General features: G+C 42.1%; 1 protein-coding gene across 7 annotated transcripts in view; it reads right to left on the bottom strand.

Moving 5' to 3' along the window:
* UPF3B (UPF3B regulator of nonsense mediated mRNA decay) overlaps positions 1 to 18,610 on the bottom strand; it is a 55,242-nt gene extending 36,632 nt beyond the window's left edge. Inside the window, exons 1-10 of one of the 7 annotated variants that reach the window (XM_009198187.4) lie at positions 18,322 to 18,607; positions 17,316 to 17,422; positions 17,043 to 17,149; positions 9,841 to 9,939; positions 7,648 to 7,758; positions 6,188 to 6,231; positions 5,529 to 5,711; positions 5,095 to 5,133; positions 2,830 to 2,990; positions 2,220 to 2,514 (exon numbers count right to left, since the gene is read on the bottom strand). In XM_009198187.4, the coding sequence (XP_009196451.1) occupies positions 2,220 to 2,514; positions 2,830 to 2,990; positions 5,095 to 5,133; positions 5,529 to 5,711; positions 6,188 to 6,231; positions 7,648 to 7,758; positions 9,841 to 9,939; positions 17,043 to 17,149; positions 17,316 to 17,422; positions 18,322 to 18,477 (1,302 nt within the window). In that variant the 5' untranslated portion in view covers positions 18,478 to 18,607. Of the gene's footprint in view, positions 1 to 2,219; positions 2,515 to 2,829; positions 2,991 to 5,094; positions 5,134 to 5,528; positions 5,712 to 6,187; positions 6,232 to 7,647; positions 7,759 to 9,840; positions 9,940 to 17,042; positions 17,150 to 17,315; positions 17,423 to 18,321 lie in introns of all 7 variants that reach the window. The other 6 variants (XM_017954284.3, XM_003918208.5, XM_021932596.2 and 3 more) reach the window with 6 other exon arrangements.
* Between the last annotated feature and the right edge of the window lie 1,558 nt (positions 18,611 to 20,168).

Genomic DNA, 20,168 nt, shown 5'->3' with positions numbered 1-20,168 from the left:
TTAAGAGTCATAGTTATGTAATACTCAAGTGAAGTCATTTAAGACCAAAAATGTGAGGGCATGGTAAATGACAACTTGCCTACTTCCTCTCTCCATCTCCAAAGAAAAGCAACCATTTTGTAACTACTATTTTATATGCTTGGGTAAATAAATTATTTTTTGGAGATAGGGCCTTACCCTGTCACCTGGGCTGAAGAGCAAGTGGGACGATCATGGCTTATTGCAGCCTCGATATTCCACACTCAAATGATCCTCCCACCTCAGGTCCCTAGTAGTTGGGATTATAGGCACGTGCTACCATGCTGGGCTGTTCTTACATTGTTAGTACAAACGGGTTCTCCCTATGTTGCCCTGGCTGGTTTCCAACTCTTGGGCTCAAGTGATCCTCCTGACTTGGCCTCCCAAACTGTTGGGATTATAGGCATAAGCCATCATGCCCGGCCCTAAGTGCCAGTTTTAAAGGAAGCACAGAAGATAGAGGAACATGTTAACACCACGGGGATGTAATCTGCCAATTCAGAACAGGAAAAGCCCTACAAGACAAATTGGTTTCTGCAACAAATGGTAGGAAAACAAGAGAAGGGGAAATTGTTTAAATTAAAAGAAAACTTGACTGGGTGCAGGGCTCACACCTGTATTCCCAATACTTTGGGAGGATCGGTCGAGCTCAAAAGTTTAACACCAGCCTGAGCAACATAGGGAGACTTCATCTCTACAAAAAAAATTAAAAATTAGCTGGGCGTGGTGATGCATGCCTGTAGTCCCAGGTACTCTGGAAGCTGAGGTCGGGGGGATCGCTTAAGCCCAGGAGGTTGAGGCTACAGCGAGCTGAGATTATGCCACTGCACTCCAGCCTGGGTGACACAGCAAGACTGTCTCAAAAAATACATTAAAAACAAAAAAGAACTGAAGGAGACATTTCAAGCAAGTATAATTTGTGGAATTTGTTTAGGTCCTATTAAAAAAAGACATTAGGCTGGGCACGGTGGCTCACGCCTATAATCCCAGCACTTTGGGAGGCTAAGACAGGAGGATCACCTGAGGTCAGGAGTTCAAGACCAGCCTGGCCAACATGGTGAAACCCGGTCTCTACTAAAAATACAAAAATTAGCCAGGCATGGTGGCTCGCACCTGTAGTCCCAGCTATTCGGCAGGCTGAGGCAGGAGAATCACCTGAACCCGGGAGGTGGAGGTTGTGGTGAGCCAAGATCATGCCACTGTACTCCAGCCTGGATGAGCTGAGATTACAGGTGTGCACCACCACAACCAGCTGATGTTTGTATTTTTAGTAGAGACGGGGTTTCACCATGTTGGCCAGTCTGGTCTAGAACTCCTAGGCTCTAGCAATCCACCCACCTCAGCCTCCCAAAGTGCTGGGATTATAAGTGTAAGCCACTGCGCCTGGCCCATCATACTATTCTCTTTTCTACTTTTGTGTATGTTTACAATTTCTATAGTAAGTTAATAAAAGCCCAGCCAAGACTGAAAAAAAGTTGGCCGGGCATGGTGGCTCATGCTGTAATTCCAGCACTTTGGGAGGCCGAGGCAGGCAGATCACGAGGTCAGGAGATCAAGACCATCCTGGCTAATGCCAGTTGAAACCCAGCCTCTAAACACAAGTAGCCAGAGCATAGTAGGTAGGTGCCTAAGTCCCAGCTTCACCCAGAGGCTAAACAGAGATAGTTATTGAACCCAGGAGGCGGAGCTTGCAGTGGCCGAGAGATGGCATGCACTGCAGTCCACCTTAGGCTGACACAACCAAGACTCAATCCTCAAAAAAAAAAAACTCCGCTTTCACAGATTATTAAAGTTCCCAACTAAAATTCTATAAGGCAGGCTTGGCGGTGGCTCAAGCCTGTAATCCCAGCACTTTGGGAGGCGAGGCGGGTGGATCACGAGTCAGGAGGTCGAGACCATCCTGGCTAACATAAGGTGGCTGCGTCTCTACTAAAAATACAAAAACTAGCCAGGCGTGGTGGTGAGCGCCTGTAGTCCCAGCTACTCAGGCTGAGGCAGGAGAATAGAAGTGAACCTGGGAGGCGGAGCTTGCAGTGAGCCGAGAGGTCGGCCACTCAACCTGAGTGACACAATAGCGAGACTCCGTCTCAAAAAAAAAAAAAAAAAAAATTCTATAATAACAGTGAACTAGCCCTTTCTTTACTTGCAGGAAGGGGAGAAAAAAAAACTTCCTCATAAACAAGTTTAATGACAATCAGTACCTTGTTTCTTATTCGATCTCTCTTGACCACTTCTTCTTTCTTTTCAGTTTTTTCTGAGCTGCCTATTGATTCTGTACTTTCAGCCTTCTTTCCTTTATCCCGAAGTGTGTCTTTCTCTTTTTTCATTTCTTCTTCTTTTCTCTTAAAAGTCTTCTCTTTCTCATAGCGCTCCTTCTGCCTACGGCGCTCTTCTTCTTGCCGCTTCAGCCTCTCTCTTTCTCGAAGAATGCGCTCCTGATCTCGTTCATATTCCCGTTCTCTCTCCCTGTAGTCTCTGCCACTCTCATCTTCAGGTCTGCATGAAAAACAACTCTGAGACAGAACCCTGAAAGATCTTGTAATCACAAATGCAGAACACTGTGATTCTGATTTGGCCCCTGCAATGAGGTTGCACTTTCAGAGCAGAGTGAAAAATACTAGCGTTTTAAAAAGGAACAAAACCCCAAAACCATTCACCCAGATTAAGATACAAGGATATATCTGAAACCGTTCCTCCTCATCCCCCTGCCCTGCATAAAACAGCTTATCTTAATTCAGGTATATGTCTAGGACATAGCAGCAAAACTAGCATGTATAAATCAAACATAACAAAGAGTCCTTGACTACTGACCTCTTTGGTTTTTCATCTTTAGGTTCACTATCAGAACGCTTGGGCAATGTACAACTTTGCCCACTGGCTCTTTCATCACTGAGATTCTCTTTGTCCAATTTCTTGGCTTTTTCTCTTTTGTCCAATTCTTTTTCATCTCCTTTTTCTGGCTTCTTGAGCAGCTTTAAAAAGAAAATGTTTATTTTTATTTTGAAGGCTGGGACACTATCTTCTGATTCTATTAAAAACCCAGTATACCAAATATTTAAAATTTAGACTAGACAAGGCCCCCTATCTCTGCAGGTGCGCTTAACCTTTCAGGTGAACAACTAGTGCACGAGAGCAGTAATTTACTAAAAGGATGCTATTAAAGTGTTATCCACTTGAACGAAGTGGTTTAATCACTTTGTGGCAATAGGATCAAGACTCCTTTGGCTTTTATTGTGAGGCAGGGTCTCGCTCTGTTGCCCATGCTGGAGTGCAGTGGCGTGAACATGGCTCACCGCAACCTTGACCTCCTGGGCTCAAGTGATCCTCCTGCCTCAGCCTCTTGAGTAGCTGGGACAACAGGTGCACGCCACTACATCTGGCTAATTTTTAAATTTTTTTGTAGAGACAGGGTCTCACCATGTTGCCCGGGTTGGTCTCAAACTCCTGGGCTCACACCATCCTTCTGTCTCCGCCTCCCACAGTGCTGGGATTACAGGTGTGAGCCACTGTGCCCGGCCTCCTTTGGCTTTAAGTGGGTCAACCTTTAAGTGAACCAATGCATACTTTGAAGTATGCTTCTGTAGCAAACCAGCATTTTGATATAACTTGATGGGAAACAGCCCACAAATTTTAAGTGCTAGGCAGATCATTTCTGTTGGGACTGTTTTTATGTAGTGCTTGGAATGACAAATATCTTGGTCACCAAAGGAGAGATCCATTGCAGGAATAATTTTGCCTTGAGCCTGAGAATAACATACTTATGATGGTACAATTATCTTGCCATTAGAGATGAATAACAATAATTATTTTGCATTTGATTTAAAAATCTAAATGCCTTATACAACCAAATAGTGGAGTTCCATCTCTACTGAGTAGGAACTCTGTATTCAATGCCATAGATACTGACACATGTTCAAAAATGCCATTGTTTCTCACATCCCTGCTATAAATCTCTCGAGAATACCTCCAAGTGTTGGATAATCAGAGAGATTCTTAGGCAAAATAGAAGAATTTCAAGTCTCAGAGTAAAGGCATCATACAAGGTTCATCTCAGGGTGAAGGCATCATGTAAATTACTAAGCAAAAGGCAAAGCACCACAAGACATAAGCACGAAGCACTTTGGCACGCAGACAGCCACTGCAAATGGTGAGTCCAAAATGCACACTGAGAAGCACCAGTGTGAAGTGAGGATACCACGTACAGGTTTCATTGGAAGTGCTCTTATTTCTCCAATGAACATCCTTATTAGAAACCAAGGTGTTCATTACTCTAATAAGAACATTAATGAATGTCTCTAGCATGGCTGGCTCTACCTTCTGCCTTGCTGATTGTTAGGAATAGCAAGTCAAGTCACTTGTGGCATAGCAGACAGAGAGATTGCTGGAAAGAATTAAGATGAGAAACTCCATCCTCCCCCAAGCCCCTCATCACCAATAATGAGCCCCGTAGAGACTTAGGGAACCCTTACTACATAAACTGCTGAGTTTTCAGGAAGTAAAATAAGGAGACCCTGTCACCCTCTCTGTGAGATTTTCTTTGACTTTATCTGAAGTACTAGGTACTAGTACTTCCCCAGGAAATATGTTGAAACAAGGGCTACCCAAGCCACGCCCTCAGAAGGGAAGTGGCAAGGTTGGGATCTTTCTGCAGATTTTCTTCTTCCCAAATGCAATGCATGAATCCGAATCTGCTGCTCACAGATTCCCAGCTATATGCAGGAAGATACTATGGGAGTCATGTGAGAGGGAAAGGCACATAATGCAGGGTATTTATCCCTAGTCCTCCCACAAGGCAGCCAGTTATGAGAAGCGTATAAGAAGATGAGGCATGGTTGTCCTCCGGCTGTATGTCAATGAAGCTTCTGGGAACACAGCAGAGCATCAGGAAGTCACCTGGGCTTCCTTTTAAAGTAGAAATTTACAATAAAATAGTTCAGCTTTTAAGAAGACTTAAGTCAATCTGAAGGGGTTTTCAACAAGTAACACTACCACCACCACCACCAAAAGGACTTATTAGCTAAGACCTGTGTGTGTGACATGATACTAGATGCTCTGTATCATGTACTTGGTCCTTACATTTTTCTGATTCACAGCTTGTAACAGAAACCTGTGTACCTGAAGACAGTGGAAAACAAACAAATGAGGTAACTTCATGTATCAATTATGAAGGAAAAGCTGAATAAAACCCATAAATCATGCCAGCCAGCCCTAAGCCCTCATTTACTATGAATTTAGAGGACAGTAGTCTACAAATCAAACATTTTCAATGACAAAAATGGCACAGATCTGCACCAAAGAAATAACATACTACTAAATCCTTTTAAATGATCTTAAATTTAAAAACTAATACTATTAGCATTACAGGAAAGATTTTTATTGGATCACTTCCCCCCAAAAGAGCAAAAACAAAACAAAAAATTCATTTACACCAACACAAGACACATGCATATTTAAAGAAGTAGATACATGCAATTTTTAGCAACATGCAGTCAGCTTCAGTACTCTCATACCTTAATCTTTGGTTCATCCTTTAATTTGTCCCTTTCTGGAATTCTGTCTATCTTCTTTAACTTTTCTATATCTTTCCTCTTTCGTTTCTCTTCTTCTTTCCATTTCCTCCTCTCTTCTTCTCTTTGTCTTTTTCTTTCTATTTCTCTCCTCCTTCTTTCTTCTCTCTTTTCTTCTCTCATTCTCTAGAAAGAAACATCAACACAAGTCTTCAAATAAAATAATCATCACCAAAACCCTAATCAATCCCGAAGGCATGGTAGACCCCGACTAAATAATCTTTCCTTCCTACTTTCTACAAAGTGGCATTCTACCACTGTTACCCCCACTCCACCCAGAAAACGAAAGGCAATGAAGACCAGGACCTGCTAATATTAGTCTTCCACTGCTGCCTTACTATCTCTCCAGAGGCTTTCAGAATATCAAAAGAGTGTCTCTGGGACAACCTAAGAACATTCCAGGTTTGTAGAGTGAACTCCTGGTCCAACAACCAGAGTGAAAGAGAGGGCCAGAAAGTGAGACCAACAAGACAAATCCTTAAAGAGTAATGGTGGAAAAAGAATCTATTTATCCTCTAGAAACCCAATGCTCTTAAAATGTCTATAGAATGCAAAGCAATGAAATTAAAGTATTGAGAGAACTATAAAGACAAAAGATTTACCTGCTTGTTTTTCAGGAAGCTCAAAAGTGGGGTTGTCTTTTTAGCTACATAAATGTAAACAGATTATTAATAATACTTATCAATCCCTAGAAAGGATTCCATTTCTGACATTCCCTGCCAACCACCCAAGGTGGGAAAATGTGTACACCCCTTATGTGGAAAGATCACAATTGTAATATCAGAAAGAAGTTTTACAGCATTCGATTTCAACAATATGGGATTAAAATACCTTTTAAAAAGTGAAGAAATTCAAATTAAAACAACAAAATAATTTCTTGAAAGAGTTATTCCCAATTGATGAGAATTAAGTACTTAGGACATTCTCTTGTTTTACTGAGTGTAAACTTGTTCAACTGGAAGAAGTTGGGGGGAAGGGGCTAAAAATATCTAATCCTTTTGACCCCATAATTTCACTTCTGGGAATTTATTCTAAGAAAGTTACCGGAAATGTGCTTATACTATGCACCTATTAATAAAAGTCAAGTTTTGGAAGAATATTTTTCATTTTCAACATTCTGAATAAGCTATTAGCCTTACAGCCATTTTTTAAAACACGTATTCCTGGCCGGGCACAGTGGCTCATGCCTGTAATCCCAGCACTTTTGGAGGCCAAGGTAGGCAGATCACTTGAGGTCAGGAGTTCGAGATCAGCCTGGCCAACATGGTGAAAACCCCGGCTCCACTAAAAACACAAAATTGGCCGGGCGTAGTGGCGGGTGCCTGTACTTCCAGCTACTTGGGAGAATCCAGATACTGCAGCAGAATCGCCTGAACCCGGGAGGCGGAAGTTGCAGTGAGCCGAGATTGCGCCACAGCACACACAGCACAGGGCGACACAGCACACACACACACACACACACACAGAGAGACAGAGAGAGAGAGAGAGGGAAAGAGAAAAAGAGAGAGAAAGCAAACAACAACAACAACAACAACAAAACACAAAAAAACCCCACATATTCCTTAGGATAAATTCCTGAGTGGAAATCCTGGGTCAAAGATTATGCTCATGTTTACAGCTACTGATACAGTAGTGACAGCCTATTACTGAGAACCAACATCCAAGCTAGAATTCCTCAAGTAGTTTTCAATTTTGCAGTAACTAATTTCATTTTTTGGTATTTTCAAGTCAAAATTTTTTCAGGAATATGAACTTATTCCTAGGAAATACCAATTGACCTTCAAAGGCTTACCACTGTCTAAACGTTCCTTATCAGCCATCAAACTTTTTGTATTGATATTACATTTGTGTGACACTAAATAGGTCGAAGAATTTTTCCCACCTTATTAATGGATTCTCATAATGCTGTGAGGCAGGTATTACCATCTGCATTTTACAGTAACAGTCTCAGAGAAGCTAGTAACTTCCCCGAAGTCACACAGCTAGCAACTGAGGGAGGTAGGAGACAGACTTAGGTACTGTGATGAAAAGGCTGTTGCCCTAATTCCTTTTGCCCACTTACCTATTAATTCTCTATTTTTTGCTTCTATTTCCTCTAGCAGTGTCTCCGGAGTAGATGTCATTTTCTCGTTATCTGTGGCATAACTTTCCAAAAACTTTCTATATTCTGGATCTAAATAATCATTTAAGGAAACAGAAAACATAATAGACTTTAAGCAAAAAAGAAGACATTATCTAGGATACTGATTTATCAAATAATTTTTTACTTCATGGAAGATTAAAAAAAAACCAAACCATACCCACAAGGTAGACTATTTAGAGCTTAATTGGTCATTTGCTCTCAGAACTCCTATAACTGATACTCACTATAGGAATCTGGTATAACACGGAGGTCAGGAAAAATGAGACACCATGCATTATAACAGAACCACTAGGGGTATTACATAGTTTGCTTTTAAAAGTCACTGTCGGCCGGGCGCGGTGGCTCAAGCCTGTAATCCCAGCACTTTGGGAGGCCGAGACGGGCGGATCACGAGGTCAGGAGATTGAGACCATCCTGGCTAACACGGTGAAACCCCGTCTCTATTAAGAAATACAAAAAACTAGCCGGGCGAGGTGGCGGGCGCCTGTAGTCCCAGCTACTCGGGAGGCTGAGGCCGGAGAATGGTGTGAACCCGGGAGGCGGAGCTTGCAGTGAGCTGTCCTACTAAACTAAGTTAGGTGTTCCAAAAAGATAAATTAGAGAGAAGTCCTAGGTGTGGCACTTGAGGTGACTGTAATTCCTGGAGTTCTCTCCTAGACCTCTGACCTCTGACATCAGAAAGGGTGACACATCTAAGGCACTATATTGCTTGTTTCTATATGTCACTTGATCAAGTCTTCCAGATCTAAATCTGTAATAAAACCAATATCACAGCTATGTGTTATTGAGTCTTTACTGTGTTTTTTTTTTTTATAAAATACCTGTAATAGTAACAAATGATGGAAATTAAACTAGATGATTCTAAAACATCAATCTGATATAAAATATGGGCCTAAGTCCTTATCCAACATAAAGAGTTGTGTAACAGCTATCTAACATAACATTACAAAGGTCTCAAAACCTGGAGCCAGTATACCTTAAATGGCAATTATTTTGCTCTTGTTGCCCAGATTGGAGTGCAATGGCGTGGTCTCAGCTCACTGCAACCTCCGCCTCCTGGGTTCAAGCAATTCTTCTTCCTCAGCAGCCTCCCAAGTTGCTGGGATTACAGGTGCCTGCCACCATGCCTAGATAATTTTTGTGTTTTTAGTAGAGATGGGGTGTGTCACCATGTTGGCCAGGCTGGTCTCAAACTCCTGACCTCAGCTAATCTGCCCGCTTTGGCCTCCCAAAGTGCTGGGATTACAGGTGTGAGCAACCGCACCTGGTCTCAGTTCTTCTATTCCTGTTCAACCTATGTGTGTAGCTAACTGTATATTCAAAGACCAGAAAATAGGAGGGACAACTTCAGCTACTTTATATAAAGTTACCTGGGTATGGAAATTTTCCTACGACACTTCAAACCTTCTTCTTTATAAATGGAAACCAAAAGTCAAATAAATAATCATAAAAATGGTGAGGCCTCAAGAAGCACCTGTTAAACTTTGAAACCTGATTTTTTGTCCACTATATTCTTTTTCTTTTTTTTTTTTTTTGAGATGGAGTTTCGCTCTTGTTGCCCGGGCTGGAGTGCAAGGGCACGATCTCGGCTCACTGCAACCTCTGCCTCCCGGGTTCAAGCAATTTTCCTGCCTCAGCCTCCTGAATAGCTGGGATTACAGGCATGTGCCACCATACCCGGCTAATTTTATATTTTTAGTAGAGACAGGGTTTCTCCATGTTGGTCAGGCTGATCTTGAACTCCTGACCTCAGGTGATCCATCTGCCTTGGCCTCCCAAAGTACTGGGATTACAGGCGTGAGCCACCACGTCCGGCCTTTCCACTATTTTCTAATCAATAAACCTATGGTGATTTGTTACTCAATAGTCAACATTATATTGTTCAATGGTTGAAGAATGAAATGCCCTAGCCAAAGAGAGCAGAAATTCTGTGCAAGAAACCCTCTCTATTCTAACAATTAAGCAAAGCTTCCATTGGCAAATAACATTTCTCACTTACTTTATTTTGTATATTTTCTAATTTAAAATTTTGGGGTCGAATTAACTCTTGCAAAGATATTATTTTTAAAAACCCCACAGCAATAGCATTATATAATTAGAGCTATACTATACCATCATCGATAGTCCCAACTTTGGTATCTCTTTTCTTAGTCTTCTTTTTTGCAGCTTTTTGAAAAGGTGCAAATTCTACTATAGCGGGATATTCCTGACCTGTTTAGGAAAAAAATACCACACTTGCTATAACAAAGAAAATGTCAAAAGTGGATATAATGGAATCAATCCATTGCTTTCTAGGACTTTTTTGATGGCAGTCTTCTGAAGAGGGTCTCCCAAAGGCATAAAGCACACTGGCACAACCATAATCAACACAGTAAAAAAGGAGCCACAAATTCACACTGATAACATAATGAAACAATACGGCATGGAAGTAAAATATTCATTTAAATTCAACTTATAAAATGTGATATTTTAATGTGAAAAAGACCCTACAAACTAATTTTCATTTAAAAATGTTAGAAATCTCCAAAATAGGCAAATCTATAGAGATGGAACGTAGATTAGTAGCTGCCTGGAGTTTGGGGTAGAAGTGGTGAGAAGAATGAGGAGTGACAACTAATGGGTAGGGTTTCTCTGAGGGGTGATGAACATGTTCTAAATTTAGATTGTGGTAATAGGCTCACAAGTCTATGGATATATTAAAATTCACTGAACTGTATACTTTAAAGGGTGAATATTTCAGGCATGTGAATTATATCTCAATAAAGCTGTTATTTTAAAAAAGTGTAACTATGTGAGGTGATGTGTTATGTGAGGTGATGAATGTGTTAACTTGATTGTGGTAATCATTTCACAATGTATACATATATAAAATAATCACGTTGGGCCAGGCACGGTGGCTCACGCCTATAATCCCAGCATTTTGGGAGGCCGAGGTGACAGGATGATTACTTGAGGTCAGGAGTTTGAGACCAGCCTGGCCAACATGGTGAAACACTGTCTCTACTAAAAACACAAAATTTAGCTGGGCGTGGTGGCATGCATCTGTAATCCCAGCTACTCCGGAGGCTGAGGCATGACAACTGCTTGAACTCGGGACGCAAAGATTGCAGTGAGCCAAGATCACGCCACTGCACTCCAGCCTGGGCGACAGAGTGAGATTCCGTCTCAAAAAAATAAGTAAATAAAAATACAAAAATTAGCCAGGCGTGGTAGTGCATGCCTGTAATCCCAGCTACTTGGGAGGCCAAAGCAGGATAATCGTTTGAACCTGGGAGGCGGAGGTTGCAGTAAGCTGAGATTGTGCCACTGTACTCCAGCCTGGTAGAAAAAAAAACAAACCCCCCCCCCCAAAAAAAAATTATCACACAGTAAAATTTAAATATATATTATTTGTCAATTATAGCTCAATAAAGCTGGGGAAAAAAATCTATTAACACTTAAAAAAAATACACCAGGTCACCAAAAGCACAGGCAACAAAAGTAAAAATCCAGAGGGCAAATCTCATATTAAGTGTTCTTACCACAATAAAACAAAAAGATAAAGTATATCTCTTATTTAAAAAAAGTAAAAAATAGATAAATTGGACTATGTCAAAATTAGAAACTTCTGTGCATCAAAAGACACAATCAACAGATTGTTTCCATGTCTTCCATGGGTTGCCTTTTCACTACTCATGGAATGGGAGAAATATTTGTAAACCATATTATCTGATAAGGGGTAATATCTAGAATATATAAAGAACTCCTATAACTCAACAACAAAAAACCAAATAACCCAATTTAAAAAATGGTCAAGACACTTGAATGACATTTCTTCAAAGACAGTATACAGATGGCTAACAAGCATATGGAAATACGTTCAACATTACTAGTCATTAGGGAAATGCAAATCAAAACCACAATGAGGTATCATCTCACGCCTATTAGGAGGACTACTATCAAAAAAGCACGAAATAACAAGTGTTGGCAAAGATGTGCAGAAACTGGAACACTCATGTACTGGTGGGAATGTATAATGATGCAGCTGCCATGGAAAACAGTATGGCAGTTCCATAAAACATTAAAAATAGAATTACCGGGCCAGCCTGACCAACATGGTAAAACCCCATCTCTACTAAAAGTACAAAAATGATTTGGGTGTGGTGGTGGGCACCTGTAATTCCAGCTACTCAGGAGGCTGAGGCAGGACAATCGCTTGAACCCAGGAGGTGGAGGTTGCAATGAGGGAAGATCGCACCATTGTACTTACTCCAGCCTGGGCAACAAGGGTGAAACTCCATCTCAAAAAAACAAAAAACAAAACAAAAAACAAAAAAGAATTACCGGCGGGGCGCAGAGGCTCACACCTGTAATCTCAGCACTTTGGGAGGCCGAGGTGGGCGGATCACCTGAGGTCAGGAGTTTGAGACCAGCCTGGCCAACATGGTGAAACTCCATTTCTACCACAAATATAAAAAATTAGCAGGGTGTGGTGGCCCGTGCCTGTAATCCCAGATACTCAGAAGGCTGAGGCAGGAGAATTGCTTGAACCTGGGAGGCGGAGGTTGCAGTGAGCCGAGATCGTGCCACTGTATTCCAGCTTGTGTGACACAGATAGACTCCGTCTCAAAATAAACAAGTAAATAAATAATAAAATAAAAATAGAATTATCAAATGACCCCAGAAATTCCACTTCTCGGTATATATCCAAAAGAAGTGAGAGCAGGGACTTGAATATTTGCACATCTGTGTTCATAACAATATTGTTCACAATAGCCAAGAGTGGAAGCAACTCGAATACCCCTTGACAGACGAATGGACACACAAAATGTGGTATATACATATAATGGAATATTAGTCTTAAAAATGAGGCTGGGGGCAGTGGCTCATGCCTGTAATTCCTAGCATTTTGGGAGGCTGAGGCAGGTAGATCACTTGAGGTCAGGAGTTCGAAACAAGCCTGCCCAACACAGTGAAACCCCGTCTTTACCAAAAATACAAAAAAAATTAGCCAGGCATGGTGGTGGGCACCAGTAATCCCAGCTACTTGGGAGGCTGAGGCTAGAGAATTGCTTGAACCCAGGAGGCGGAGGTTGCAGTGAGCTGAGATCACGCCACTGCACTTCAGCCTGGGCAACAGAGCAAGACTCCATTTCAAAAAAAAAAAAAAAGAAAGAAAGAAAATTCTGACACATGCTACAACATGGATACACCTTGAGAATATTATGCTAAATGAAATAAGCCAGGCAGACACTGTATGTTTCCACCTATATGTGGTACCTAGAGTAGTCAAACTCATAGAGACACAAAGTATAATGGTGGTTGCCAGGGGCTGCAGGAAAGGAAATAAGTTGTTTAATGGGTAAAGAGTTTCAGTTTTGCAAGATGAAAAAGTTCCCAAGATTGTTGCACAACAGTGTGAATATACCTTAATGCTACTGAACTGTACACTTAAAATGGTTAAGATGGTAAATTTTATGTTATGTGTATTTTACAATTTTTAAAAATGGTAAGGGAAGGCTGGCGCGGTGGCCTGGCCGCCTGTAATCCAGCACTTTGGGAGGCCGAGGCGGCTGGATCACAAGGTCAGGAGATCTGAGACCATCCTGGCTAACACGGCAAACCCCTGTCTCTACTAAAAAAAAAAATTAGCCGGGCGTGGTGCGGTGCCTGTAGTCCCAGGCCACTCGGGAGGCTGGAGGCAGGAGAATGGCGTGAACCCGGGGGCAGAGCTTGCAGTGAGCCGAGATCGCGCCACTGCACTCCAGCCTGCCACAGAGCGAGACTCCGTTAAAAAAAAAAAAAAGCAGAAGGAATGAGGTAATGACATGTTATATGTTACAACATGGATGGACCTTGAAAACATCGTGCTAGGTAAAAAAAGCCAGTCAGAAAAGACCACATATTGTATGATTACATTTATATGAAATGGAGGGAAATCATAGATACATAAAGTAGATTAGTGGTTGCCAGGGGCTGGAGGGAGAGAATGGGAGGTAACTACTAATAGATATGGGTTTCTTTTTGGAGGGATGAAAACATTCTGGAATTAGTACTGATGGTTGTACTACTTTGTGAATATACCAGAAACCACTGAATTGTACGCTTTAAGAGGATAAATTTTCTATAGGTGAGTTATATTTCAATACAAAACCCTCAAGTGACTAATGGGAAAAAAATTCACAAGCACCCTGTCACAGAATGTCAAAAACAAGGTATCCTATCCTTAAATCACTGGCATATAGACATAAGAAAAAAAATAAAAATAAATAGAATTGACCAGAAGGTACTGCAAAGCAGTCATAGAGGAAAAATTATGTTGGGAATCCCAGTGAGTACAGAATCAGATTAGCTTCAAAACTGTGATATATTAGGCCAGGCATGGTGGTTCATGCCTGTAATTCCAGCACTTTGGGAGGCTGAGGCGAGTGGATTGCTTGAGGCCAGGAGTTCGAGACCAGCCTGGTCAACATGGTAAAACCCCATCCCTACTAAAATTACAAAAATTAGCTGGGCGTGGTGGCACGTACCTGTAATCCCAGCTAAGTCGACAGGTTGAGGAATGAGAATTGCTTGAACCCAGGAGGTGGAGGTTGTAATGAGCCAAGATTGTGCCACTGTACTCTAGCCTGGGTGACAGAGTAAGGCTCTGTCTCAAAAAAAAAAAAAAAAGAAAAAAGAGAAAAAAAGAAAAGAAAAAAGGAAAGAAAATGAAAAAAACAAAAATACAAACCAAAAACCAAAATATATTTGAGAAGGAATAAATAAACCAGACTGAAACAGAGGGAAATTGTGGAAGACAGGCTGAAGAAACAGAAGTGAGGCCAGAATATGGAGGACCCTGACTACCAGGCTAAGGAGTTTGGACTTCTTTCCCCCAACAGTTAATTTAAATCATTATTTTCTTTTTTCTTTTTTTTTTTTTTTTTTTGAGACGGAGTCTCGCGCTGTCGCCCAGGCTGGAGTGCAGTGGCCGGATCTCAGCTCACTGCAAGCTCCGCCTCCCGGGTTCACGCCATTCTCCGGCCTCAGCCTCCCGAGTAGCTGGGACTACAGGCGCTGCCACCTCGCCCGGCTATTTTTTGTATTTCTTAGTAGAGACGGGGTTTCACCGTGTTAGCCAGGATGGTCTCGATCTCCTGACCTCGTGATCCGCCCATCTCGGCCTCCCAAAGTGCTGGGATTACAGGCTTGAGCCACCGCGCCCGGCCAATTAAATCATTATTTTCAAAAAGATTAATTTCATGGCAATATAATAGACTGAATTATACAAGAATGGAAAAAATGGAAAATCCTGTAAGTTTAGAGACAGTGGTTGTCTAGACATTAAGTGATGAGAACATAAAGTGTGACTGAAAGTCTAGGTGAACAAGATATTAAAAAAACAATAAAATCCAGCCTGGGCAATATAAGTAGACCTTGTCTTTAAGATTTAAAAACAAAACAAAACAAACGAACAAACAAAAACCACAATGGGGAAAGGATAGTCTCTTTAATAAGTGGTGTTGGGCTGGGTACGGTGGCCTGCACCTGTAATCCCAGCACTTTGGGAGGCTGAGGTGGGGGGATCACTTGAACCCAGGAGTTCAAGACCAGCCTGGGTAACATAGCAAGACCCCAGCTCTATAAAAAAATTTAAAGAAAATTAGCCAGGCATGGTGACACGCGTCTGTAGTCCCAGCTACTCAGGAGGCTGAGGTGGGAGGGTTGCTTGAGTCCAGGAATTCCAGGCTGCAGTGGGCTATGATTGCGGCACAGCACTCCAACCTGGGTGGAGACCCTGTCTCAAAAGATAAACAATAAATTGACAAGATTCATAACTTACATGTAAGAGATTTTAAAAAAGGAAAAAATTAAACACAACTCAGATTTCCAGGCTAAGTAACTAGAATCTAGTTAAATATCTACTGGAATAAAATAGTTGGAGTGGAAAAATAGCTGGCTTGGGGAGATTAATAAAAGTTGGACAAACACTGGCAATCCTTCAATTTTTACTGGCATAGTCCCTGACAAAAATTTAATTTTTACCAACTTTGAAGGAATATTGAAAAAAACAAAACTAAACAAGAAGACACACTATTTACCTATAATTGCAAACCAAAAAGAAAAGTGGCAAATGGCAGCTTAGACATTCTCTGGCTAAATGTTGTAGGTAGCATATAATAGAGTGTTAAAGCAGAAATGTGTCTTGCCTATAGACTGGACCTTTCTAGATATAAAGTAAGAGAAGTATCAAGTTTTTTTTTTTTTTTTTTTTTTGAGACAGAGTCTGGCTCTGTCGCCAGGTAAGGCTGGAGTGCAGTGGCGTGATCTCGCTCACTGCAACCTCTGTCTCCGGTTCGTTTATTCTTCTGCCTCTGAGGCCTCCTGAGTAGCTGGATTACAGGCTGCCTGCTAATTTTTTAGTATTTTAGTAGAGACTGGGTTTCACCCATGTTGGCCAGGCTGGTCTCGGGATCTCCTGACCTCGCGGATCACTCTTGCCTCGCATCCCAAAGTGCTGGGATTATGGATTACAGGCGAGAGCCACGCACCAGGCCTAGATGTGGCTCAAGCTTTTGGAACGGAGTCTTGCTCTGTCGCCCAGGCTGGAGTGCAGTGGCGCGATCTCCGCTCACTGCAAGCTCCGCCTCCTGGGTTCACGCCATTCTCCTGCCTCAGCCTCCCGAGTAGCTGGGACTACAGGCACCCGCCACCACGCCCGGCTAATTTCTTGTATTTTTAGTAGAGACGGGGTTTCACTGTGTTAGCCAGGATGGTCTCGATTTCCTGACCTCGTGATCCGCTTGCCTCGGCCTCCCAAAGTGCTGGGATTACAGGCGTGAGCCACTGTGCCCGGCCAATGTATCAAGTTTCATGTTTTAATTATATACAACTTTGTGAGAATGTTCAACAGTATCCCAACTGGGAACTGTTGGCTTAATGGATTTGAATTAAATAAATGTTTGTCTTTGAAGCAAAATAAGAAGTAAATATTTAAAACTTATCAAACAAGTTTAAGAGTCACTTATCAGTACTGCAGCTGAAACTCTATAGTCAAAACAGCAGGTTTAAGCCAGGGCAAAAAATTTGTCACACGAGGGGAAAACAGTTGCAATTTCATTCAGTTGATCAAATTAAAAAAATAGTAAGTTAATAAAAGTAACCAAGGACTGTGAAAAGTCACATGTCTATTTATAAGACTGCAACAAGCTTATCAAATGTGTAAAACTCTTTACTTAAATGTTGCACATTTTATCACCCAGGAAGCAACGCAATGCACACGCTGTCTTAAACATACAAATGACAAAGAATGACAAAAAAATTCCCTTTTTATTTCAGTTACCAGAACTCACCTTTATTGTCAAGGAATACATAACCATCAAAGCGATCCCTGAACAAAATAATGTCCTCTTGGTTTTTAAAGTTGATGTATGCTCTGGCATACATATGAGGATACAAACTGCAGAGAGGAAAGCAATTATGTAAATGTACTTGCAGGTGTCTGGCCCAATTACAAGTATGCATATATTAAAGACAAGCTCAAAAATTAAATGGAAAACAGTAGGATAAAAAGAGTGAAAGAAACCTTTTTCATTTACCCCTTTCCTTTTTTTTTTTTTTTTTACCTCGTATCATTAGAAAAAAACTCAAAATAATCATGCTCAGGCATAGGTTGAAGATGTTCCTGAAGCTGCTCCTTGGTCAAAGTGGGAGGTAATCTTCGAATTACCACCTTAAGAAATGCATAAGGAAAATAAAATTAGTAAAAATCAATTTTCTCTCATACCTGAAAGAATCACAGTTCCTGAAGAAGACTGGGCTTTTTAAAATATGAGATCACTTGTAAAAACCCAGGAGAAAATATTCTGCAGCCCAATGCTCAGAATTAGTCAAAGATAATAGTAACGCGGTTTTAAAAAAAGCGCTTGGAAATGAGAACCACCTGGAGCAGGGAAAAATCTCAGGTTTTGCTCTTTACAGCAGCCCTGCAGTTTACCAGGTTTGTGCATCATTTTCGATCACCCATTTTTTAACAGATCTAGTGGCAAGAAATTAGTAAGCCAACCCTGGTCTTTGTGGGTGCCACGAAATCTTGATTTAGTAACAAGTTTCTCCCACGTCCAACACATCTTAAAACAAAATCCTTGCCCATTGAACTTAAGAATTCAAAACTCTAACGAATACAAAAAATCCACCCATTGCTCTCAAAATAGGATGCTCTCGATCTACCCTCCCGTACCATTAATCACCCTGAACTCTCCCCCAACTCGCCTCCATGAATAATATTCCCATCCCTCATGTCTCCTTCAGTATTTAATATTTCTCCCCAATTACACCTTTAGTTCCTCATTCTTTATACCGTCGCTCTCTCCTCCCATTATCACCTCACAGCTCTGACCTAAACCCTTCCCGTTTGGGGAGTCCCCCCTTTTCCTCACCCCTACCCAGGATTTGGCCGGGAGGGGCTCTCCCCATTTCGGGAGAAAGGATAAACCAGGATGGTGCGACTTCCATTCAGGCGAAGAGAAGAACGGGAACGTGAGAGAGAAAGGGGCCGGCCCCATTCCCAGCCATCCTCCCCGCGCTGCGGACCCGTCCCGCCCTCTCCCGGGCCAGCGGCCGACCGGGCACCTTGCTCAGCGCTTCTTTCTTCTCCTTGTTGCGATCCTGCTTATCTTCCCCCTTGGAGCTGTCCCCCGAGGTCCCACCACCGCTGCCTGTGGCCCCGGCGGGGGTTAACAAGGTTACTCGCTTCTCCTTAGGCCTATGCTCCTTCTCTTCCTTCATGGCTACGTCCCCCGCTGAAGCGGCTCGGCCGGAACGGGGTTACCCCGGGCACCAACGGCTCCAGGGAAGCGCCCGTCAAAGCTCCGCCCCCAACAAATGCCCCTTATGATAAGTCAGGCCCCACGTTCCACTGGGGCCTGCCAAGCTCTCGCGAGACTTGGGCCTTTCCCAGTGCAAAGGTTTTAACACCTGGTTTTTACTTCCCGCCCGCCAAGTTCCTGTGCCACCCAATCCCCTCGCGGCGCAGACTCCCTCTGGGCCCGCCCCTTCGCGCGTCATTAGCAACTCCGCCATCTTGAAGTGACTCTGTCGGGGACTACAAGTCCCGGCATGCAAAGCAGCTGCCCGCATTTGTTGGGCGTTCAGGAGCCAGAGGTATCTCAGGGTCCCTGTTTGTAAGTAAATCGAATCCTTTCATCTTCAGAGTTTTTCAGATCGAAAGATACGTTCTGCACGCTTAGTTTCCATCGGATAAACTCAATGCCGTCCAAATTTTGCCTCACTAGGGGAGCGACTTGTATATTTTGTCTTTGAATTCAGAGGCTTTAGAATTTATTTTCCTACAACTCAAAGAGAGAGCATAACATTAAAAAAAATTTATTTTCCTTATATTGATTAGGATTTACAGATACTTAGTAAACATTACAATATTAGCCGAGTTCAGTGGCGCGCGCCTGTATTCCCAGCTGCTAGGGAAGGCTGAGAAGGGAGGATCTTGAGCCCAGGAATTCGAGGCTGCAGTGAGCCATGATCGCGCCACTGCACTCCAGCTTGGGCGACAGAGCGAGACCCTGTATCTAAAAAAGAAGGATAATAATAAATAAACACAAGATACTGATATTTAAAGGAGTAATATGACCAAAATATACGAGATTTGTTTTCATCACCTTATTTTACAAAAGGATCATTCTCCCCAGGTACTGATGTCCCACAGGGAAGGGAATAAAAATAAAACCCAATTTGATTTAGTTGTGATCACCCTCTTCACTTAAAAAGGGCCAATTTTACATTATTTATAATAACTCCAAACTGGAAACAATCCAAATGTTCTCAACAGGCAAAGGGATAAAACAAAATATGGTACAGCCATAGAATGAAATGCCACTCAGCAATAAAAATTAACTATTGATATACGCATCAACATAAGTGAATCTCACAGTGATTATGTTGAGTAACAGAATCCAGACACAAAGAGAGTACATGTTGTACAATTCCATTTATATGAAATTTTAGAAAAGGTAAAACCACAATGATAGAAAGCACTTCAGTCGGCCGGACGTGGTGGCTCACGCCTATAATCCCAGCAATTTAGGAGGCCAAGGCGGATGGATCACCTGAAGTCAGGAGTTCGAGACCAGCCTGGCTAACTTGGCGAAACCCCGTCTCTACTAAAAACACAAAAAATTAGCTGGGCGTGGTGGCAAGAGAGAGAGAGAGAGAGACAGACAGACACCCATAGAGGACAAAAACCAAAGTAAAGATGCAATAGGAGCCCAAGGCAGAAAGCTGCCTCAGGGCCAACTCCCATTTTTGCTGACCTCTAGAATATATTCCCCTGACTCTGCACTTAAATTTTTTCACTCTAATTGTCCAGCCTATTTTTGGATTCCTATTCCTGTGGCCAAAACTGTTTCCCTGTATTTGGGATCTGTTACTCTTTCTTTCAGTACCTGGCCATTCTTATGAGCCTT

The sequence above is a fragment of the Papio anubis genome, chromosome X (genome assembly GCF_008728515.1).
Source record: "Papio anubis isolate 15944 chromosome X, Panubis1.0, whole genome shotgun sequence".
NCBI classification, from domain to species: domain Eukaryota; kingdom Metazoa; phylum Chordata; class Mammalia; order Primates; family Cercopithecidae; genus Papio; species Papio anubis.
This window is presented reverse-complemented; position numbering and strand designations above follow the sequence as displayed.